The following is a 19185-nucleotide window of genomic DNA, read 5'->3' as shown; positions in this document are numbered from 1 at the left end:
ACCCTTGCGTCGTGCTTTGCACTGCCCTGTGCCATGTGCAAGATGGGGCCCCTAATTAGATTTATACCTCTTTTTGAAGGCCTAAACAGATACCACATTCAACTGGGTTTAACCTTACACCCTGTCTAGTGGATCACGGGACAGCCCACCTATCCTTTAATCCTATACTTTAAACTTCCTTCTCTGATGTAGTCCTTTCAGATGAACTAAGTTAACTTAAGTCCTTCCTGGCTTTAAATATTAAGACAGGATTCAAACAGCCCTTCAGGTCACCTACAGGTGGGATTTGTTAGTGTGGTGGTGATTCTTTAGCAGGACTAACTTCACAATGAAAAGAATCCTAGGCGTCCTTTGATCATCGACAGAAAGAACTTGTTAGATTGATACTGACAGAACATCTTCACACACTTTGAGATGGAGGATCTTTCAGAGAGAGCTGTCAGTGTGTCTTTGTGTTTGATGTTTTTATACCTGTAAATCTTATAACCGGGTTCAATGCAGTCTGCTAAAAGGCATGAGACTGTAGAACACATTTATTAGAAGGGTGTCTTAAAAAAACACAAACTAGCAATACATCGGCCTTAAAAGTAAAGAGAAACCAGAAACAAGTTTTCAAGGTGGCTACTTTTAAAAGAGCTTAAAAAAGATATGTTTTACTGAACATCTAAAAGTCAGCCATAAAATAACAAAAAAATTAAATGATCTAGATGACTCAACTAAAACGTTTTTGCAAACATGTTACTACTGTTACCGTTTCAAAGTTGTCTACATTGAAGGTTGAACCTCAGGTAATGTTTTTTTTTGTAAATGCAATCAGAGTTCATAGTGCAACAGTTCAGTCATTCAACCATCTTTTCACCACTTGTCTAATTCTACATCACTTCAAAGTCTACACATTTTCTTTTAACACCCTACAAATGTGCACAAACGAGCACTTCATCACGTTTTCACTTTCAAACCTGCGTATGGCACGGTTGTCGTAGCTTTGTCAAGTGAGTCTATCCATCCAAGGAGGCACCAGTATGGTCATGGTAAAGGTTGTGTTGGCCACATTTTCAACACGAGCAGTTTGATTTCCCCAAATATTTTCACACACAGATGGGCTGCTTTTGTTGACCACATTTATACCTGAGAAGGTATCAACAACAAGAAATGTTTATAATTTTAACTGAACTAAAAATCTTGCCACTCATCTACATACAAAAACACAGAATTCACAGTTTCTCGCTCCTTCTGTGTCCCTGAATGTGTTGAAATTGTGCAGGAGGTGTTCTTCTTCACAGGTGCTTTTCATCAATAGATCAGCACCAGGAAAACGACCTCCCCACCATTTCAAAGAACAAGTTGTTAGGCTTCCTTAAGTAGCGACAAAGCTTGTTAAAAGCCTGGGTGCTCAGTGGAGCATGCGGCCTGCCTTTAGACTCGTCCAGGCACTTGTCGTGACCGGCAGACAGGAGGCAGTAGAAGCCCTTGGTGGTGTTGTAGTAGAAGTTGCTGGGACTTATCCTGGGCGGCAGGTACAGAAACCTCTCAGCCTTCCTCAGCTCGGGGAAGGGATCCCGGATGAGCGCGTCACCGTCCACCACGTGGATCTGCTCCCTGGGGAAGACCTCTAACCAGCGGGCCAGATGCTGGTGGTACAGGCTCCTCTGCAACGCCTTGTACCCAGGGTCAATGTGGCCCTTGTGAATCAGGAGCTCATCTAGTGGCTGGTAGGACTTGTGGCGGGTCAGGCGGTTGTGGAGGACTTGGGTGTAGTCAGAGACCAGCCTCTCGGCCGGGTCCCGGACGATGAGCAACAAGCGGACGGCGGGGTTCATGTTCCAGACACGTACAGGAACCTGAGGGCTCGCAAAGTAGCCAGGGGTCTTCTCCACTGTCAGCTGACCTGGGAGGGTAAAGGGCATCTGGGCTCGGTACCAGGCCAGGCCTCGACGGTAGTGCTCCTCCACGTTGAAGTAGTGCACCTGACAGAGGAACAGAAGGGGGCGTTAATGAAGACAAGGAAATAAGCACATGTCCATAAAATGTCTCTTCTTGATGCAGTGTCAGTTACTTTTCACCACTGGTGAGAATACAATCATAAAGCGACAGTGATGGTCTTTTACCTCGGCTTTTGCCACTTCCACATTTGGGTGCAGGTTGAGCATCTCCAGCAGGGCTCTTGTGCCGCTTTTTCGCACGCCAATAATAATCGCTCCGGGCAGCCGCTGCTGGGTGGCGTTGTTAGTGGAGGAGGAAGAGGATGATGAAGATGAGTAGGCAGGGGAGCTGGAGCCCCCGCTGCGTAATTCCCTTAAGCACACAGACAGCTGAGTCTGCAGCAGCAGAAGCAGCAGTAGCGCTAGTATCACTGTCCACAGCATGGTGCCACACAAACACACACAGAGGTGGCGTAAGAGGTTATGTGCACAAACTCATTAAGCTCCCACACTCATACAGAGTTGTGCTTGTTATCAGTCAGCAGGAGGCCTCAAGAGGAAGCTCTTCAATTGGACGACCTATGAGCCAAGAAAAAAAAAAAAGGTTATTGTCCACTTTTGGTCTTTCACTATACCACTTTCCTCTGTAATACTGGCCCTATGGTAGAAAAACAAGGTGGAAAAGTGATAAATGCTGCTCATAAACAAGCAATATGAAGTTCTCTTTAATGCATGGGAAAACAGGCAGACTGGAACATAATCTTAATGACTTCTATGTAAGAATTTGAAATGTATAAACGTCAAATTTAAGCGATCAAGTAAAAAATTTTTTTAAATACACTACAGCCCAACATGCATGTGTTCTGATACACAGGACCGAATAAAGTCACCAAACCTTCTGCACAGAAATACAGAAATGTAAAAATGTTTCCTTTAAGCCTGGGGAGGATGTGGAGTCGGCATCACTTTCTCCCACTGCTCCAGCAGTCGCTCTATGCACGCATGCTTGCTCGACTGTTTCATGATCCCAGATGTCTGACTGAAACGACTATGCACATTAATGTGCCAATTTACAAAGTCCCAGCCTAAGCAGTGGTGGTTTCAGCTCAGAATATAGGGCTGTGATGTGATTATGGACAGAAGATATTGAAATATGAATCTACATCTAAAGCACATAGAGAGGAAATGCATTCAAAATGAATGCTGTTGCACCCCCCTGAGTTCAGCTGAACCATTTTACAGTATAGAAGACAAGTCACAGTAAATCCTGAATGTCAGAATGCTGTGTCATGGAGTTGAGTTTAATTGTGTATTTGGTGAGGTTTCAAAATGTTAGAAAGTAAGACAACACAATTTTTTTAATCAAAAGAATCAACCAATTCTTCTTCCAAGACTGATTTTTTTTCTCCCAGATGAGCATCAAATATAATAAAGTGGTGGTCTTTAGTGGTGGCAGGAAATACAAACTACAGGAGTGTTTTCCATCCTTACCTGCATATGTAAACCAGAGAACTTAATGTTTGCTTATTTGGTTAGGTTTAGGCACAAAAACTATTAAGTTTAAAAAAAGAATGTGGTTGGGTCAAAATCAGTGTAGTCTCGCTTTGCCAGACCATCCTCCATAGCCCCGCGGAGGAAGGTCTGGGTAGTCCACACAGCAGGAGAAAAACGTGTTCTGGTTTATTGGCATTTCTGTAAATCAATCACAGTTGTAACATACCTTTTTCAAGCCAGACATTTTGACTTGTCATAGTAGGAAAAGCACAGCTGAAATTGATAACCTAACGATAGCTCAATTCAATCAAGTTTCCTAGTAAGCTGTTTAAATCAGGAGAGACATGCAAAGAAGGTTTATTGTACAGCTCAATAAAATTTCCAAAGTCTTTGGCGATTACGAATATATTGTATATGTATATGGGCTAGAGAACCATCAGACCCTCAGATGGAATCTACACACCGGTGGTGGTGACAAACGAGCCCAAAGACCCGACCAAAGGAGGCTCCGAACTGGTGTAGCTGACTGGAGGTGGCAGGGGAGGTGAAGGGTTGCACTCTTTGCCTGCAACAACAGCTGAATAGTGGATTTAGACTAAAATAAGTTAATCTATTACGATACTTTACTTCTGGTCATGCATGTGATGCAGAAAGTGACGTAGTTAATTTTTTTAAACGGGGAAACCTCACTCTGTCCTATAGTAAAAAAGGAAGCTGCCAACCAACACCTCTAAATCTCACCAGTTAACATGTTATTTCTTATATGTTTTTATCAGTACAAAAAACGAAGTTTAAAACGACAAGTTGTGGTTTCAAGGGAGGGTTCATGCGTATTTCCCAAAATGTCAAACAACTTTTCTTTAGGTCCGAAATTCATCCTTTGGTGGGGAAAAGTGGATTAGTTACCGTATGAGCATGTTGCATTCAGCTGAAGGTCTAGACCTTTTATTTTTATTTATACATTTTCAAACAAGTTTGTATTACAGGTGTAACCAATTAGACTAAAGACATCAGTATGGTGTAACTAATCAGACTAAAGACATCAGTATGGTGCAGAGCCATTGTTTATGTCATTACTTACACCTGAGTCCACTTTCAGAAAGGTCTCTAGGCAGTGAACATATATATGTAAGAGCTGGAGAGTGAGTCATTTTCAGTCAAGATAAAGTAAAAGAACATGTTCCTCCACCTTTTCATTTTGCCAACATTATGGAAATGGCTGGCAATGCCTTCTGGTCTATTAAAGTGGCTTTGGAGGAAGACATTGGTATGTTGGAATCTTATGTGATTAACTTCTCCCTGATTTTGCACTTTAACTTTTAAGGACTAGAAGAAAAATGTAACTTTTTCTGTGCTTGTGATATAAAACTACATTGAAGCGGCCTTGGGAATATTGTATATTGTCAGTGTTGGGGCAGGTAAATGACAAAATACACTGCATAAAAATGGTTGAATAAAATTGCTTGCAGCAACTTTTGAATTGTTAAAAACTTTATGTGAGGATTTTTTTCTTACACAGTTGTCAGCGAAACACTAACCCCTTCAACTACTGTTCTTCCTCTTTTCCTGTTGTTTCTGTTGTTATTGTGTAGAAGCCGCCTTGATGCGACTGAGTTATTAATTAGTGTATCAATGTTCTGGTTCAGAGGACGATCCCTGTCTAGCGTTGTTCCTGTAGTGGAGCGCTAATTGCATCTTCAGGGAGCGTCGCTGCACCCCCGACCTTCTGTGCTATCCCCTGGCTTGGTGACATTGTCGTCATCGATGTTGCAACCTTTGCCATCCCTCGTTGATTGTGAATGGGAGTTTCCATGTAAAGCAGTGTGTGGTTTGTTGATGTAGGTGTTAGGTGTGGTGAATGTTCTCTACAGTGTTGCAGTTATCAGGGAGGATAGGCTTCCACACATTGATTCTAAGACGTTCAAAATATTTTTCTGCCTTCTTCGGTAATTCTTTCTTATACAGTTGATGTAAAAGTTTCGAAGCTCCCAATATTTTGATTAAATATTTGAAAAAAAGGCCAGTTTTCTATATTTTTTTATGAAAAGAGCTAGGATGTTGTTATGTCCCTTGTAACTTTTTTTCTGCAAAGTCATAGTTGAGAATTTAGAGACTGCGCTTGATGACCAGAGTTTTAGTAGGTTAATTTTTTTTGTCTCACATGCAGATAAGATGTGAAAACTAAACAGAATTCATTGCTATCCCTCAAAAAATGCATGAAAATAGTCACCCGTTTTTTTAAAAAGAAGCTGAAACCAAATCAGACAAAGTACATCTAACAGACTTTTAAGCCGTTGAAATTTAATTCCAAAATATTTCAAGACAAGTCAACACTCACTGTGGTCTGGTAAGGCTCCAACTGAAGACCAAAATTACTGGAATACCCTTTAATCAATCAGTGCGGCAAATCCAAAAACAGTACCCAATTAAAATTCCATATGCAGCTGGGTGGCTTGTTGTTATCATCCAAACTGCTCTACTGAGTTCCCTGATTTGGTTTGGCTTGCTGCTGCAGAACTCAACCGATTGTCAGTGGATGTTTTCTTCAGACTAACGTTGCTCTATGTCTCATTCATTTCAAGTGAAGGCTGTACGACCGATGGATCTAACTAATGTACTGCAATTTGTACGTATTGTCCAACATACAGTACACACCGGTACTGTTAGATCTGATATCTGAGAATTTGACCAGCATCAAATGTTCTATAAATGAACTCTGCCTCATTGGCTGCAAAGAGACTGCCAGATTCAGAGCATCTACAGTCATCATTTTGATGTGAAGTGGCAAACTGTGGGCTGATGCCAATCACAGTGTAGAGTGTGTACAGTTTATGTGTGTCTATGAAAGAGCAACTGAAACAAAGAGATATCTTTTGGGAGGTTTGTGTGTTGCACAGCAAGACACATGCCTTGTGTTAAGTGGTTGCGTGAGTCCCTTGTGACTCCTCGGTAAGCTGGAATATTCCCCTGCTGTCAATTCGCTTCGCTTCTACCTCACGGCTTTCCTCTCTCTCCGCCACCTCCTCCCACCCTCCCTCTCACCTTTTCCTTGTCCTTTTCAACCCTCACCTTTTTGTTCTCTGTTTTCTTCAGCCTGTTTCTGACTCTCTTTGTGAGTCGTTTTAATGTGTCCCTGTTTATGGATCCGCTAACAAACCCTGGCACCATGCTAATGGGGGGATGCCCTGCAGCAGACTCTCAGCTGTGCTCATAAATAAAACACAAGTGCACATTTTAGCCCTGAAATATCTTTTGTGTGAAAGAACTTTTAATCTTGACGAATTAGAGAAGAGACAGGATTGGATTTAAAAATGAGAAACAGCCACAACAATTCACTTTTAACAGTTCTACTGCAATTGAAACTTTTCCTGGGGGAGGATGAATGTACATTTTTGTACGACTTTCTTCACTGTTTTTCAAACTATTTTGTATTTAATTTAGTTAATTTTTGCAGTTACTACTCTTGTTGACACCTGACTCAAAACAAAACTATACACTTAACATTTGAAGCATTTCTGTCTAGCTTAACTGCTTTGTTACTCTTTTTTTTATTTTTATTTTTTTACTGTTTTATCACTATGCACAGCACTTTGATTTTGTATAAGGTGGTGTTCTGCAAATAATTGAATTGTCTTCACACATGTTAAATTAGAAATACTATATGATAAAGGATTTTAGTTTACTTCAAGTGTGGCTTTTTTGGTATAAATGGCACAAAGAAAATTGTCCGACTTTATTAGCACCATTTAACAGCTGGACGGCTCTTTTTATCATCACCATGTGATCTCTGAGTTGGCCTCTTAGTCCTGCTCAATGAGGCTCACATGAGTTATTGCAAGTATCTATCCCTGCCTGAACAGGGAGAACAAACAACAACAATAATGCCAGGATTTTCGACGATGCGTGAATTCTCCATATTGACAAACACGAATATCTATCCAGGCTGGAAAAGACTGGAATAGAGATGAAAAAAAATAGAAGAGGGGATGTGGAGTGTAATTATCTGTGAAAGGCAACTGCTGACATCTGGGTATACTGGGAGTGTCGTATCTTTTAAGTTTTGGTGTGTGTGTGCATGTGTGTGTGTGCATTGTCTCATCTGCACACTGCATGTGCCTTTGCCTTTTGTGCAACAATGCAGCATGCAACTGCCTCCGATCCCGGCCCTTGGAAATATCTTTTTATTGAGCGACGGTATTTGGGAGGGGAGCGGGGGGGATTATCCTGTACAGAGAGACGGAGGGTGGCAGGAAAGGAGGAGACAGGCGGTAGGGCAAGATGGTGTGTGTGTGTGTGTGTGTGTGTGTGAGAGAGAGAGAGAGAGAGATTGTCCCTGGTAGGGGGTCGTATGGTGAAATGCCTTGGATTGCCAAGCCTGTCATATCACCAAGGCTGTGAGAGTCAGATAACACTCTCTCTGTCCACCATCTTTTTTCTTTCTTCTTTCATTCATTTCCCCCTCATCCATCTCTTTCACACTCTGGACTACTTCCTATTCCTTTTTTCATTTGTTGGGTCTCACCTTCACCTTGCACTTTCTCAGTTTACTTTTTCTCTCACCATGTACCTTCTTGTGTTACCCCCTTAACCAATCGCGCTTGCTGATTATGGCACACATCCACAGGCGTGAACGCCTTTCAGAATAAAAACTTAAATGTAATCTGTCTGTGATCTGTAATCAAAATAGATGATGTTGTCTAAGAAAGACAGGAATCAGTTATGCTTCCAGATCAGGCCAACCGAGACTATTCTTCCTGCGCCCCTCAGTTATTGTACAGAAAAGATGGAGGAAAATGAACAGTGAGGATTTGGATGGTGGTTTAAGATGTTTTTGCTGTATGAATAAAGAGAGATACTCAAGAGTTTCTACAAATGGTAATGGGGCAACTGCCTCTTTTATGCAAGTCGGTTCAACCGGATGGTTGTTGGTTGGTCTACCAAGATAAAAGATTCAGTCACTGTTTCGTGTGCCCAGGGGTCGATAGCTCAAACATGCTGAGAACCTAGTCTCCTGTTTGATTACATTAGACTCAAGCGGTTGCTTGGTTACATTTAATCTTGTTTAGTAGCTAGGTGCGTGGTCTCCTCATGACAGCCTACCTACCGTTCAACCTGCAATATTCACTTCTCTAACATTTCACATAAAAACCATGATAACATGACGTGTATTTGCATGTGATGTACTTCCCCATCAATAATGGGTGAATTGCCATGAACACAATCATGTAAGATGCGGTTGCACGGTTACATTCGGTCTTATTAAGTAGCCTGGTGCCTGGTCTCCAATCTACAACTACTCTTTTGGTCAAATCGTGCTAATTGAGGTAGCCCATTTCCTGATTGATTCTACCCCCACTCCAGTGGAGGCACTAATGAGGTAAAAAACAAAAACAGGAGTGAGTTGATTAAGTGATGTATGGCACTTGATTTAACAGGTTCAGTAACACAATTCTTCAGACAATTCGTCAACACTATCTATGAGTTTTTCCTTTTCCCATCACAATATGTTACAAAGTCCTTTATATCCCAACAAAGCTTCCTATCTGCTGCCAGGTCTTTCAAAGTTCATAGATAAGATGAAAGAGAGTGAAGACACTTTCCTGTCTCTGTTGAAGCCTCTTCCAGGCACTCTGTCTGTCGTGTGAGGAGTTAGAGGCACCCTGCACCAGGTACGGGGCCTGAGGAGACATGCTTAGTGATCCCCATGAGTGGAAGATTTGATCTTTTTTACTGAGAGGGATTCAGAGTAAAAAAGAATACTTAAAAAAGGCGAAAAACTGAAGAGGGTCCTGACAAGAGCTTCTTACTTTCTCTTTATCTCTCTCTCCTGTGAAAGCATGCATGGAGATATCATGTGCACAACAAAAATATGTAATACCAGTATACATGCATACAGAGACATTCTTGAACCAAATATGCAATGTTAGTACTGTATGCGTGCAATCTGCTTGTCCAGAACAAAACACACGCTTTTTCCAATTTGAGACCCATGGTCATCATTAAAAGGAACCAACTTTGGCTGGCTGAACGACACCAACATTGTGTTTTCCCCACCATCCACTGCAACCTTCTCCCTAAGTGTACTTTGTCATTCATAATACCATCACCCAACGTTAGAACTACTATGGCCACCAGAGGGCTTTGACATTTGACATTTGCAGTTTTTGCCGATTGCTTACACCTTAAATTCAAAAGTATTACACAATTATCAAAACCTACACTCAAAGAGCAAACCATTGTGCAGATGTGCACCACTATTCGCACAATGCTAGCTTCACACATTTTCTGCAAAACAATACACACAGTGCCTCAAGGGGCGCCGGTGGTCAGGAAAGCCGTCCAACGGAGTCTTTCCGGGATATGTTATCCCAGAAGACACCAGAAGGAGTTGCAAGGTACCTAAGGGCCCAAAGTAAACTTTAAGGAGCTCGGAGTAAAGCTGCTGCTCCTTTGCATCGAAAGGAGCTAGTTGAGGGGGTTCGGGCATCTGGTAAGGATGCCCCCCTGTGTGTTGATCTTGGAGGGTGTTCCAGGCACATCCAGCTGGATACCGGATAAGCGGATGAAGATGGATGGATGGCTGGATGTTGTTTTTTAGTTTACTGTAAGTATAACCTGTACTGGATATACAGGATATTGTTTGTTTGTTGTTTGCTGAGCTAAGGGTGTCATGCACACTACTGCAGTAACATGAAAACTGGGACATGTTTTGTTTTGATTCTACCTGTCTACCTATTGACTGATTTGGGTATATGGGGAGAAATACATTATATTTCCCTCATTTGGCAGCATTGGTCTTGTGTAGTGTCTGGTAAGCTTATTGTATATTTGCACTTTCTCTGTGTACTTTACATTTCCAGTACTCTAGTCATCTTAAAAGTAGATTTGCTATAAGTGTTTTTGGTAAGCAACAGCAGTGTGTAACTGGTTCAAACAGAATTAAAGCTGCAAGCAGTGTTGGAGGGGCCCTCGCTCCTCTGCGTGGCTTACTGGCGGACACTGCTCCTTGCGATTGTGCATTTGCGTGGCACTCAGACACTGCAAACTGTCACCAATGAAAAGGGAACTCCCTGCTGAGTACAATGAAACCTCACACAAGACTCTGCATCATACAGTTTATCAGCTGTGAAAGGGGGCAAGGCTTAAGCATACGGGGTGGGCCAAACAATGACTGATGACAAACAAACTCTCTGCTGAGTTTAATGATACCTTACACAAGAATCTACATCAAACGGGTCATTAGTTATGAAAAGAGGCATGGCTAATGGATAGGGGGGTGGGGTCAAACCAACTAATCAAAAAGAAATTATCTGCAGTGTTTAATGATATCTTACACAACACTCTACATTAAGCGGTTCAAATGCCATACAAAGGGGCATGTACTGAGTACTTGACCGTGGTTAAAGTATAGGGGCCGGCTAAGTATCCCAAATAGGCCACGCAGTCTAACAATCATGTTAAACGGATGATGTTTGTCATACAAGGCTGATTTCCTGTTGCCAGTGCTATGAACAAAAGTCAATATTGGCCTGCCTATGTCCTCAGGCCTGGACTCTTGTTGATTGTGGGACATTTCAATCAGATCTGACAATGTACAGTGTAGTTATAGCCACTTTCTTGTTCACTGCTAAACACAAAAAATGGCCACCCCGCCCACACTGTTTGACGATACGTTTTTCTTTTAATAACTTTTCATCTTCAAGGTGTCGAGATTGTACAGACCAAATTTGAAGTCCATCAGATGAAATCTTTAGGAGGAGTTTAAGTATACGTCCTTGACAAATACATTAGCTTCCCATCAAGGACCTCCAACATGGCCGGCAGACCGGCAGCCTCACCCCCCTCATGCAATCTAATAATTTCTTTATGTTTGTTTCTCTCTCTGTGTTTTATCTCGCTCGCTCTGACCTTTGCTGAGGTCTGTCCGTCTTTTACCCATCAGCCCCCTGCTGGTTTTTGAATTACACTCTTTGGGAAAAAAAGACTCTCTGAGCAGCCCAGTGGTCCTCACCCACTTATCATCTTATCCACTCACACATGCGTAACACCCATATACCCCCTCCTTCTCTTCGCATCTTCAACCGTTCATGCTCCAAGATCTGGGTCAACCGTATCAAACAACAAAATGCGCCTGCTCCTTCTTCGCTCTGGTGTGTGTTTGTGTGGAGTGCGAACACTGATCATGTGTCTGTGTGTGCATGTGTGTGTGTCCAGGAGAAAAAGTGGGGGTTCTACAGTATTATTTTATTTTAAGGTGCTCAGGGGGCGTCTGAGGAAATACAGTTTTATCAAAGATGTGTGTGTGTGTGTGTGTGTGTGTGTGTGTGTGTGTGTGTGACAAATAAAAACAGCAAGGCATACTGTTTGTGTGTGTGTGTGTGTGTGTGTGTGTGTGTAAATGTTGTTCTAATTAAAAGGGGGTTTGGCCTGAGTGTCTGGGCACTCAATCTACTCATATTTCTGAATGTCTGGGGTGTGTGTCTCTGGGTGTGTGTTTACATGGCCCACCTGGCACAGGGCCCAGCAGGTACAATTTGGTTTTGGAGAGGTGAGCAAGAGAGAGGCAGCCTGCCTGGTGATGCTTGGTCACCAGGTACATGATGACCAAGTCTATCTTTCCCTACCTCACTTCATGTGATTCCTTCTTTTTTTTAACCTGTATCTCTGTCTTCCGCTCTTCTTTTTGCAAACATAAGGTTATAATAGAGTCTTTGGAAACATGGCGTCAGTATAAAGAAAGAAAAATACTCCACCAAGGTCCCAAAATCTTGGGTGTAATTTCTCCACATTCTGTTGGTCATTTACCGTAATGAAGAGTAGTTCAAAATCCAGCTCTGCTCTTGAAAATCATATTATGCAGGATCACCCAGAGTTGGATTGTGCACCTGTGTTCCAAATGTTTTAGCATTTACACAATATTTCCAAGAGCTGAATTGGTCCACTCATAGTAAAATAAAAATGTATGCTGTGTTTTTTGTATGTATATATGCAGTAAATGTGTATATATATATATATATATATATATATATATATATATATATATATATATATATACACATACTGTGTATAAGGAGCTTCATAGGCACTCTTTATTAACTTAATTCACTTCCCTATTGTCACCCCACAGCCGACATTTTTGTTTACACATACACACTCTAACAGACATAACATATGTGGTCTCTCTCACAGTGACACTGGCCTTGACAGCTTGGCCTGACAGTGAGAGGAGACTGACCCGTCAGAGTAGATTTAACCCCACTGTCACTGAGTGATGCGGGACTGTTTTGTGTATGTGTGTGTGTGTGTGTGGTATTTGTGTGTGTCCCTCTTGGCACATTGGCGAGGTCAGCAGCTCCGGGGCAGCAGACACCATCAATTTATCTTTTTCGGCTGAATTCAGTGTTGTTTGCAGTACGTTTTGTGAATAGTACTAGTGTACATATGGGCGTCTGGAATGAGGACGAGCTGACAGATGGGGGCGGACAAGTTGTCTGGTCAATATCATCATCACGGGCCACCGAGCCCTAAAATTATCTGCGTTCTGAACTGTGGCTTTTCTGGGTTAAATGCTGTACATGCAAAACAAAGCAGAGAAAGAGAAAAAGCAGATGGTGTTTATGTAAAAAAAAAGGAGGATTTGGAGTTTGGAGAAAGCAGAATGGAAAGTGGTTTATGGATTGAGAGGAAGAGACAGAGAGGAAGAAATGGAGCACTAGCATCATCAGGTGTGTTTGGGCTCCTGCTTCTAGCTTACCATGGCAACGTTTGTTTAGACTCTCTCACCTGGGCAGGAGACCCCAGAGACTGTGGATTATTAAAGCCAGGAGGTTGAGAGTAAGGATGGAAAAAGAGAGGGAGAAAATCAGGGGATGAGGGAGGGTGGGGGTGCTTACAGATGATGCCACAGTGGGTGTAGTGATACGGCCAAACGGTGCCCTACAGCGACAGTAATAAACTAAAGCGGCTGCTGGTGGCTTTGTTGGCCAAAATGGGCGATTAGTGCGATTGGTGTCTCAACTGTTCATCTCTGAAGTCAACACAGAAACACAAAGATACAGATACCCTGTCCAAAAGCTATACTTTGGCTTTTTTAAAGATGCACTATTCAAGATCTTTTAGGAAAAACATATCAGTCTTATTGGTTTAAATTACATTTTGCTTAACTTCAGCAGAAGTAACTGTGAGACCAATATAAATTAGTAAATGACATGTCAGGGTCCTGATAGTGTTATTGCTTAGCAGTCCCAGCTACAGTTTAGTACATTCATATTAATTTATCATCTTAAGCTTTAAGATGGGTGAGTCTTGAATCATCAGAGAAGGCAGGAATCAAGATTAGATTTTTTCTTTTTCTTTTGATTTGGAGCACAAATACAAAGTTTTGTTGGGATGATTACAAGAAATGTGCAGTCAATAAGTCACGCAATGTGTTTTTTTTAAATCATTTGATCATGTACTCATTCCGCTCAGTTCCTTTAGGTTCTTTTTAAATGTGGGTGAGACCTGTGTGAGTGAGCATTCGGACCTGTGTGATTAAAAGCTGTGTGATTAAATGCTGTTTGATGAAATGCTGTTTGCACATAATCACAAGTTTAACTCGCAGATCACTTTTGTTTCTTTAATTTGACAGTTTCAACTGTTGCCCAAAGTGTCTCTATGAATCGAACAGGAAGATCATTATGGACAGAGTCCTGCAGTGGTTGAAAATTAGACAGAAAGTCTGACTCACAGGTGGGGACGTAGGCGTAAATGCATGCACATGTAATTACACGCTCAAACACATTGTAGTGCAGATAGACAAATTACAGTCTAATCACTGCATCCGCTACATGGCTTTTTTTCAAAGAGCTTGACTGATGGTGCATTCTTTCATTTTTTCTTTCTCTCTTTGAGCTTAGTATCCCACTGACTTTCCAGACTGGCTCGCTCACCCCCTCAGAAGCACACACACAAATGACACAAATGACACAAAGACATTCACATGGATGCACAAACTCAATCCCCCATGTAACACAGAAACGTGCCATGCACTCTGTCCATCTTTTTCTTGCATCCACGCACACTTGCACACAGCGGAGGACATGAGGTGCCTAGCAGGGGGCTGTTTTGATTGATCAAGCACTTTATGACTCTTAAATGGCTTTATTGCCTTCATACTTAACCCCCACACACCACCTCCTTTCTCCCTGTCACACCACAACACACACACACCCATGCACACACACGCTAGCACACACAAAACAGTCCTCAGGCCGTTTTCCACGACTGGGAATTAATGAGAGCCATCACTAGCCTCACACACAACCACATATTGCCACCCAGATTGCGATTTGAGCTCCCTCCTACTGTCTGGAATCCATTGAGGTCACCCCTCAAATCTAAAGCGCTGCTCCCCCCTCTGGTGTCTTTCTGTTTGCTCTCCGTGACCTCGCTTGGATTTTTTTCTTGTTCTGAAATATTGGGAGCGGGCCAGGATTTGAGTGTACTGACTTTGTTGCTGTACAGAGGTGGTCGATATGGGAGATTGGGTGTATTGATGTTAATTGACAGGGCGGGGGAGGTGCAGACTATCAGTATGGATGAGAAAAGGCTTCAACAAATGTGATAGGTTGAAGGCTGCTTATCACTTTTGATAAAATAAAAAGTTATGTTTTAGCCATAATTCAAATTTTTGGTACTTTAGAAAAGCAACTAAAATGTTAAAATGGACCATGAAAACCACTTAAAACCTCCGGGAACCTGTTTACAGTTAAATGCAGCATAAATACACCATGAAGTATAACATAATTAACCTTTCTACTCCTGTAACTACTATTCTATTAAAAATAACACATTTTCCAACATGAGGAAATTAGTACATTATTCTCATTGGACCAGTATTTCACTGAGATGGAGTGATGTTGCCCATTCATGGAGTGGGAAGATCATCTCTCGGCCTGAAAACGTTGGCTCAAGCCCACTGTGTTGACAGACAACTAATCCTGCTGTTGTGCCCTTGAGCTCAACACTGAACCCCAGCCAGCCGCAGGACAGCTTCTCTGTAGCTGACCTCTGAGCTCTGTGTGCAGGCGGGCAAACAAAAGGAACATTTCCTCCAGGGATCAGTGCAGTATCACATAGTTAATAGAGCTGAAATGAGTCCATTCAACTCTATAATCTGCAATAAACTTCTCAATGTAGTTCCTTTCCGGCCTTCACAGTGTTTGTTTGGGCTTGTAACCTCTTTCTCAAGGTTCTAGTTCAGTGTAAAAGAGATGCTTCATCTCTAGCAGCAGTATTCGGCTTGGATTCACAACACATGGATTCTAACAGATTTTATTGTGAAAAATTATGAAAACATCTAAAACATCCACAGTATTTTGTCAAATGCATATCTGTCTTTGATCTGTCATTCTTAGTTTTCTTCAAAACATGCTGCTTTCATATAATAGTGTGTGGTGTGCTATCAGCTCTTTTTGGCTTTTACTTTGACAGACATAACATATGGCAATTTATTGTTCAGTGAGGATCGCTTGGAGCATACGGAAGGGCTTGAGAAGTGTCTCTGGATGCTTTGATATGTTCCCATTGGATTATTTAAAAATAAAAACTTAAAGATTAAATGTAGCTATCTGAGTTGTGTTGACTGCAGAAAGACTACAGGTTTTTAGAGGCAGCCTAACTAGCGCTGTAACCCAGCTACAGCCTGAAAATGAGCAGCTTAAGATGTGAAATGGTGATTAACTCCTCTAAGCTTAGGCATTAGGTTTAAGACAACCTTTTAAGATTCTCTCAGTTTCTCTGGGGTTAAACAGGTAATGAAGTCACAGTTTGGTTGGGCTGTCCACGCCTGCAGGTCTTGGCCAGAAAACAGGGTGGGACAATAATAACACATATTGCAATTACGTGGTCGTGCTGGCTTCCTCCATCTGCCATCCACCAGGAGTTCTGGTCACTTCAGAGCTGCTGAGGTGTGTGTCTGTGTGTGTGTGTGTGTGTGTGTGTCTGTGGTTCTGCTAAGCTGGAGTCACAGTGAACCTTCATCCTGACAGCGCGGACGGCTGCCAGACTGATGAACTTCTACCCCAAGGTTTTACAAACACAGTTAACACTGACCTCCTGAGTGCATGGCTCTTTCTGCACCACTACATCCTGTCACAAAGGAACATACCAGGGTTTCTTTTGTTTTGTACTAAAACTAAAACTTGTTTCCAAACTTTCAGTCAGATGGATATGCACTGTAAAATATCAACCTGCAGAAGAGTAAAATTCATTAAAGATTTGGGTTACTTAGGAACCGTCTTTTTCAGGCCACATTGAAGCTGCACTCTGATGGGATCAATTTTAGGCTTAAAGGAAGTAAAGCTCAATATCTAGTCAACTTTAATTTGTACTGTTAAAATAACAGATGAAATGGAAATCTCCTTTTTGCATTTATTTCTTGTGGGAAACTATGACATTATGTGCTTTCAACAAAGATCATTTGGCTGTCTTATCTGTCTTACAGATTTCATTTTCAACAACATTGTTACAAAAGTGGCCCAGTGTGAGTTTTAAAAGTAGATCTGAAGTGGCCTCACATTCATCTGTCAATCATAAAAGTAGAGAATAATCCAATCCACCTTCACCTTTACATTGCCCGCAGTAATTTCAGTGAGAGTAGATGTCGGATGATATCTCACTTTGGAACAAAACTGTTAAGTAACGGATTAGGCTGAAAATTCAGCATGCCATGATAAAACTTTGAGAAGAGTCAATCGTAAACTGTCGGAAGGCATCTGAATATGACTCTCTTGTAAGTGCATTGATTGTTTTGTTGTTTGTGTGTTATTGTGTGTGTGTCGTTAATGGGCTCATTGGATGCCCTGTTAGACCTGAGGATTGTTCAATGGAGCGCAATGAACGTCTGTTGCCTCCTTTTTGTCAGCATGCAGGAATTGAAGGTGTCTTGAATATATTTTAATCACACACTCAGCTGAATTTTAGTGACTGAAAAAAAAATTAGTGTGTGTGTGTGAGTGTGTGTGTGTGTGTGTGTGTGTGTGTGGCCCGGTTTAGTGAGCTTTAGAGGACGTATGCACTCTTCTCATAAATAAAGGCCATGCATTATTCAGGGCTGCTCCTCTAGCTAATGTGCCCAAACAGCCATAATGTACTCTGCTACCAAGGTGGCAGAGACCCCCCCAGACACACACACACACAGACCCATAGACTTGACACCTCTTTGTCAGTGTCGCTCTCAGACTCTTATACACCTCTAAAATTGTCCCATGCTCTAATTTTCTCCAAAAAATCCATTTAGCTTTTGATCCAAATTGCTCTTGCTCATGCTGTCTCGCCATGTTTCTCTCGAACTTTGCTTGATTTGTCCCTTATTCTCAACAGTCACTGTCTCTATCTCCCACTCCTCCCCCATACTTTTCCTCACTGTTTCAATCTCTTTTTTATTTTTTAACAAAAAATACATCTGAGTGCCGTTCTACAAAACCAATTGTTCTTTCCCTCTGCATGGCCCCCGGGGTGCCAGCTTTCTGCAGAATTAGGATTGTGTCTTAAGCTATAGCTGTGAAGCTCTGGCAGCGAAGCTTCCTAAAGGCATGATCTTAATCAGTTTTGGGGGAAATTGAACTGATTAAATTCGGAGGGAAACAGGAGCAAAAACAGCCACAAAACCCCATAAAATCGCTTAAAGGTAAAATGTTTATCTCTGCTGTTTTGCTTGTCTGCATTTTGTCAACAGTCTTTTATGCTCTATAATCACTTACTAATTGATTTGCTTGTTTACCGTTTTAATTGCTTTGGCAGTTTCTGATACTCTTGTTTTTTTTTCTTTGTGAAGCACTTTAACTCTTCTAAAAGTGTAAAATTACGAAGTGTAAAATTTACCATATATATTTGTTAAAAGAAATAATGCATGTATGAGGCATTGTTTGAGCTTCCTTAAGGAGACACTTAACTGGCTGTTTTATGAATTTTAATGGCAACGTTCAGAGCAGAACAGACATATACAAACCCCTGTTGATTAAAAGTTACTTTATAACTTTACTACATTTCTTTTGCCAAACTTAACACTGACATCATTACACACTAAAGACTAAAGGCTGGACTACAATAGAGCTGTTTGTGAACAGTGTTTTCTGTTAGTTAGGAGATGGTAAGTCCCTTTGGGGTGGACTTTGGGCTTCTTCACTTTGTAAACCTACAACATGCACTAAAAAGATATAGAACACAATAAAGGAAAGGAAAAAAACAAAAAGCATAATATGAGCACTTTATGCCTCTATCTTACCACAAGCAAGTCAAAGCTTTTGTAGCTTAGCTCTACACACCTTTTTTAAGGTTCACTGTTTTGTCTTCACTTGAAGACAGTGAAGGGAATCTCATGAAGCATTTAGCAGCTAAATAATCAGATTTTCCCCTCAAGAGTTAGTAAAGACCAAAAACAGAACTAAAAGAAGAAGAGCAAATTTTTGACTTTGATGTCTTAAGGTGGCCAGACACACGACTCCACATGAAAACCAAGGTTGCTTTATAACTACTGGAAGTGCAACTTTTTGCGAACAATGTCTGTTTCTATCTGCACATGTAAGCATATCTATTTCCATTTAAATTTCCCTTTAATTCCCAGAAATGGAAAGTTTCCACCTTGAAGATTCCCATACCTAACAAAGACCACTTATTCAGATGATTACTGAGTAATTTAACGTGATGTCTTTGTTTGCGAGACGCGCCACATCTTGGTGTAACATTAACCTCTCACATGCCACTGATTGCACACAGTTTGTTTTGA

General features: G+C 41.5%; 1 protein-coding gene across 1 annotated transcript in view; it reads right to left on the bottom strand.

Moving 5' to 3' along the window:
* Positions 1-518: 518 nt before the first annotated feature.
* hs3st1l2 (heparan sulfate (glucosamine) 3-O-sulfotransferase 1-like 2) overlaps positions 519-19185 on the bottom strand; it is a 20805-nt gene continuing 2138 nt past the window's right edge. Inside the window, exons 2-3 of the mRNA XM_034871536.1 lie at positions 2109-2501; positions 519-1967 (exon numbers count right to left, since the gene is read on the bottom strand). Of these exons, the coding sequence (XP_034727427.1) occupies positions 1302-1967; positions 2109-2366 (924 nt within the window). The 5' untranslated portion in view covers positions 2367-2501 and the 3' untranslated portion in view covers positions 519-1301. The remainder of the gene's footprint in view (positions 1968-2108; positions 2502-19185) is intronic.

Source organism: Etheostoma cragini, chromosome 5 (assembly GCF_013103735.1).
Source record: "Etheostoma cragini isolate CJK2018 chromosome 5, CSU_Ecrag_1.0, whole genome shotgun sequence".
NCBI lineage: Eukaryota > Metazoa > Chordata > Actinopteri > Perciformes > Percidae > Etheostoma > Etheostoma cragini.
Note: the sequence above shows the minus strand (reverse complement) of the source record. Positions and strands in the feature narration are given on the sequence as shown.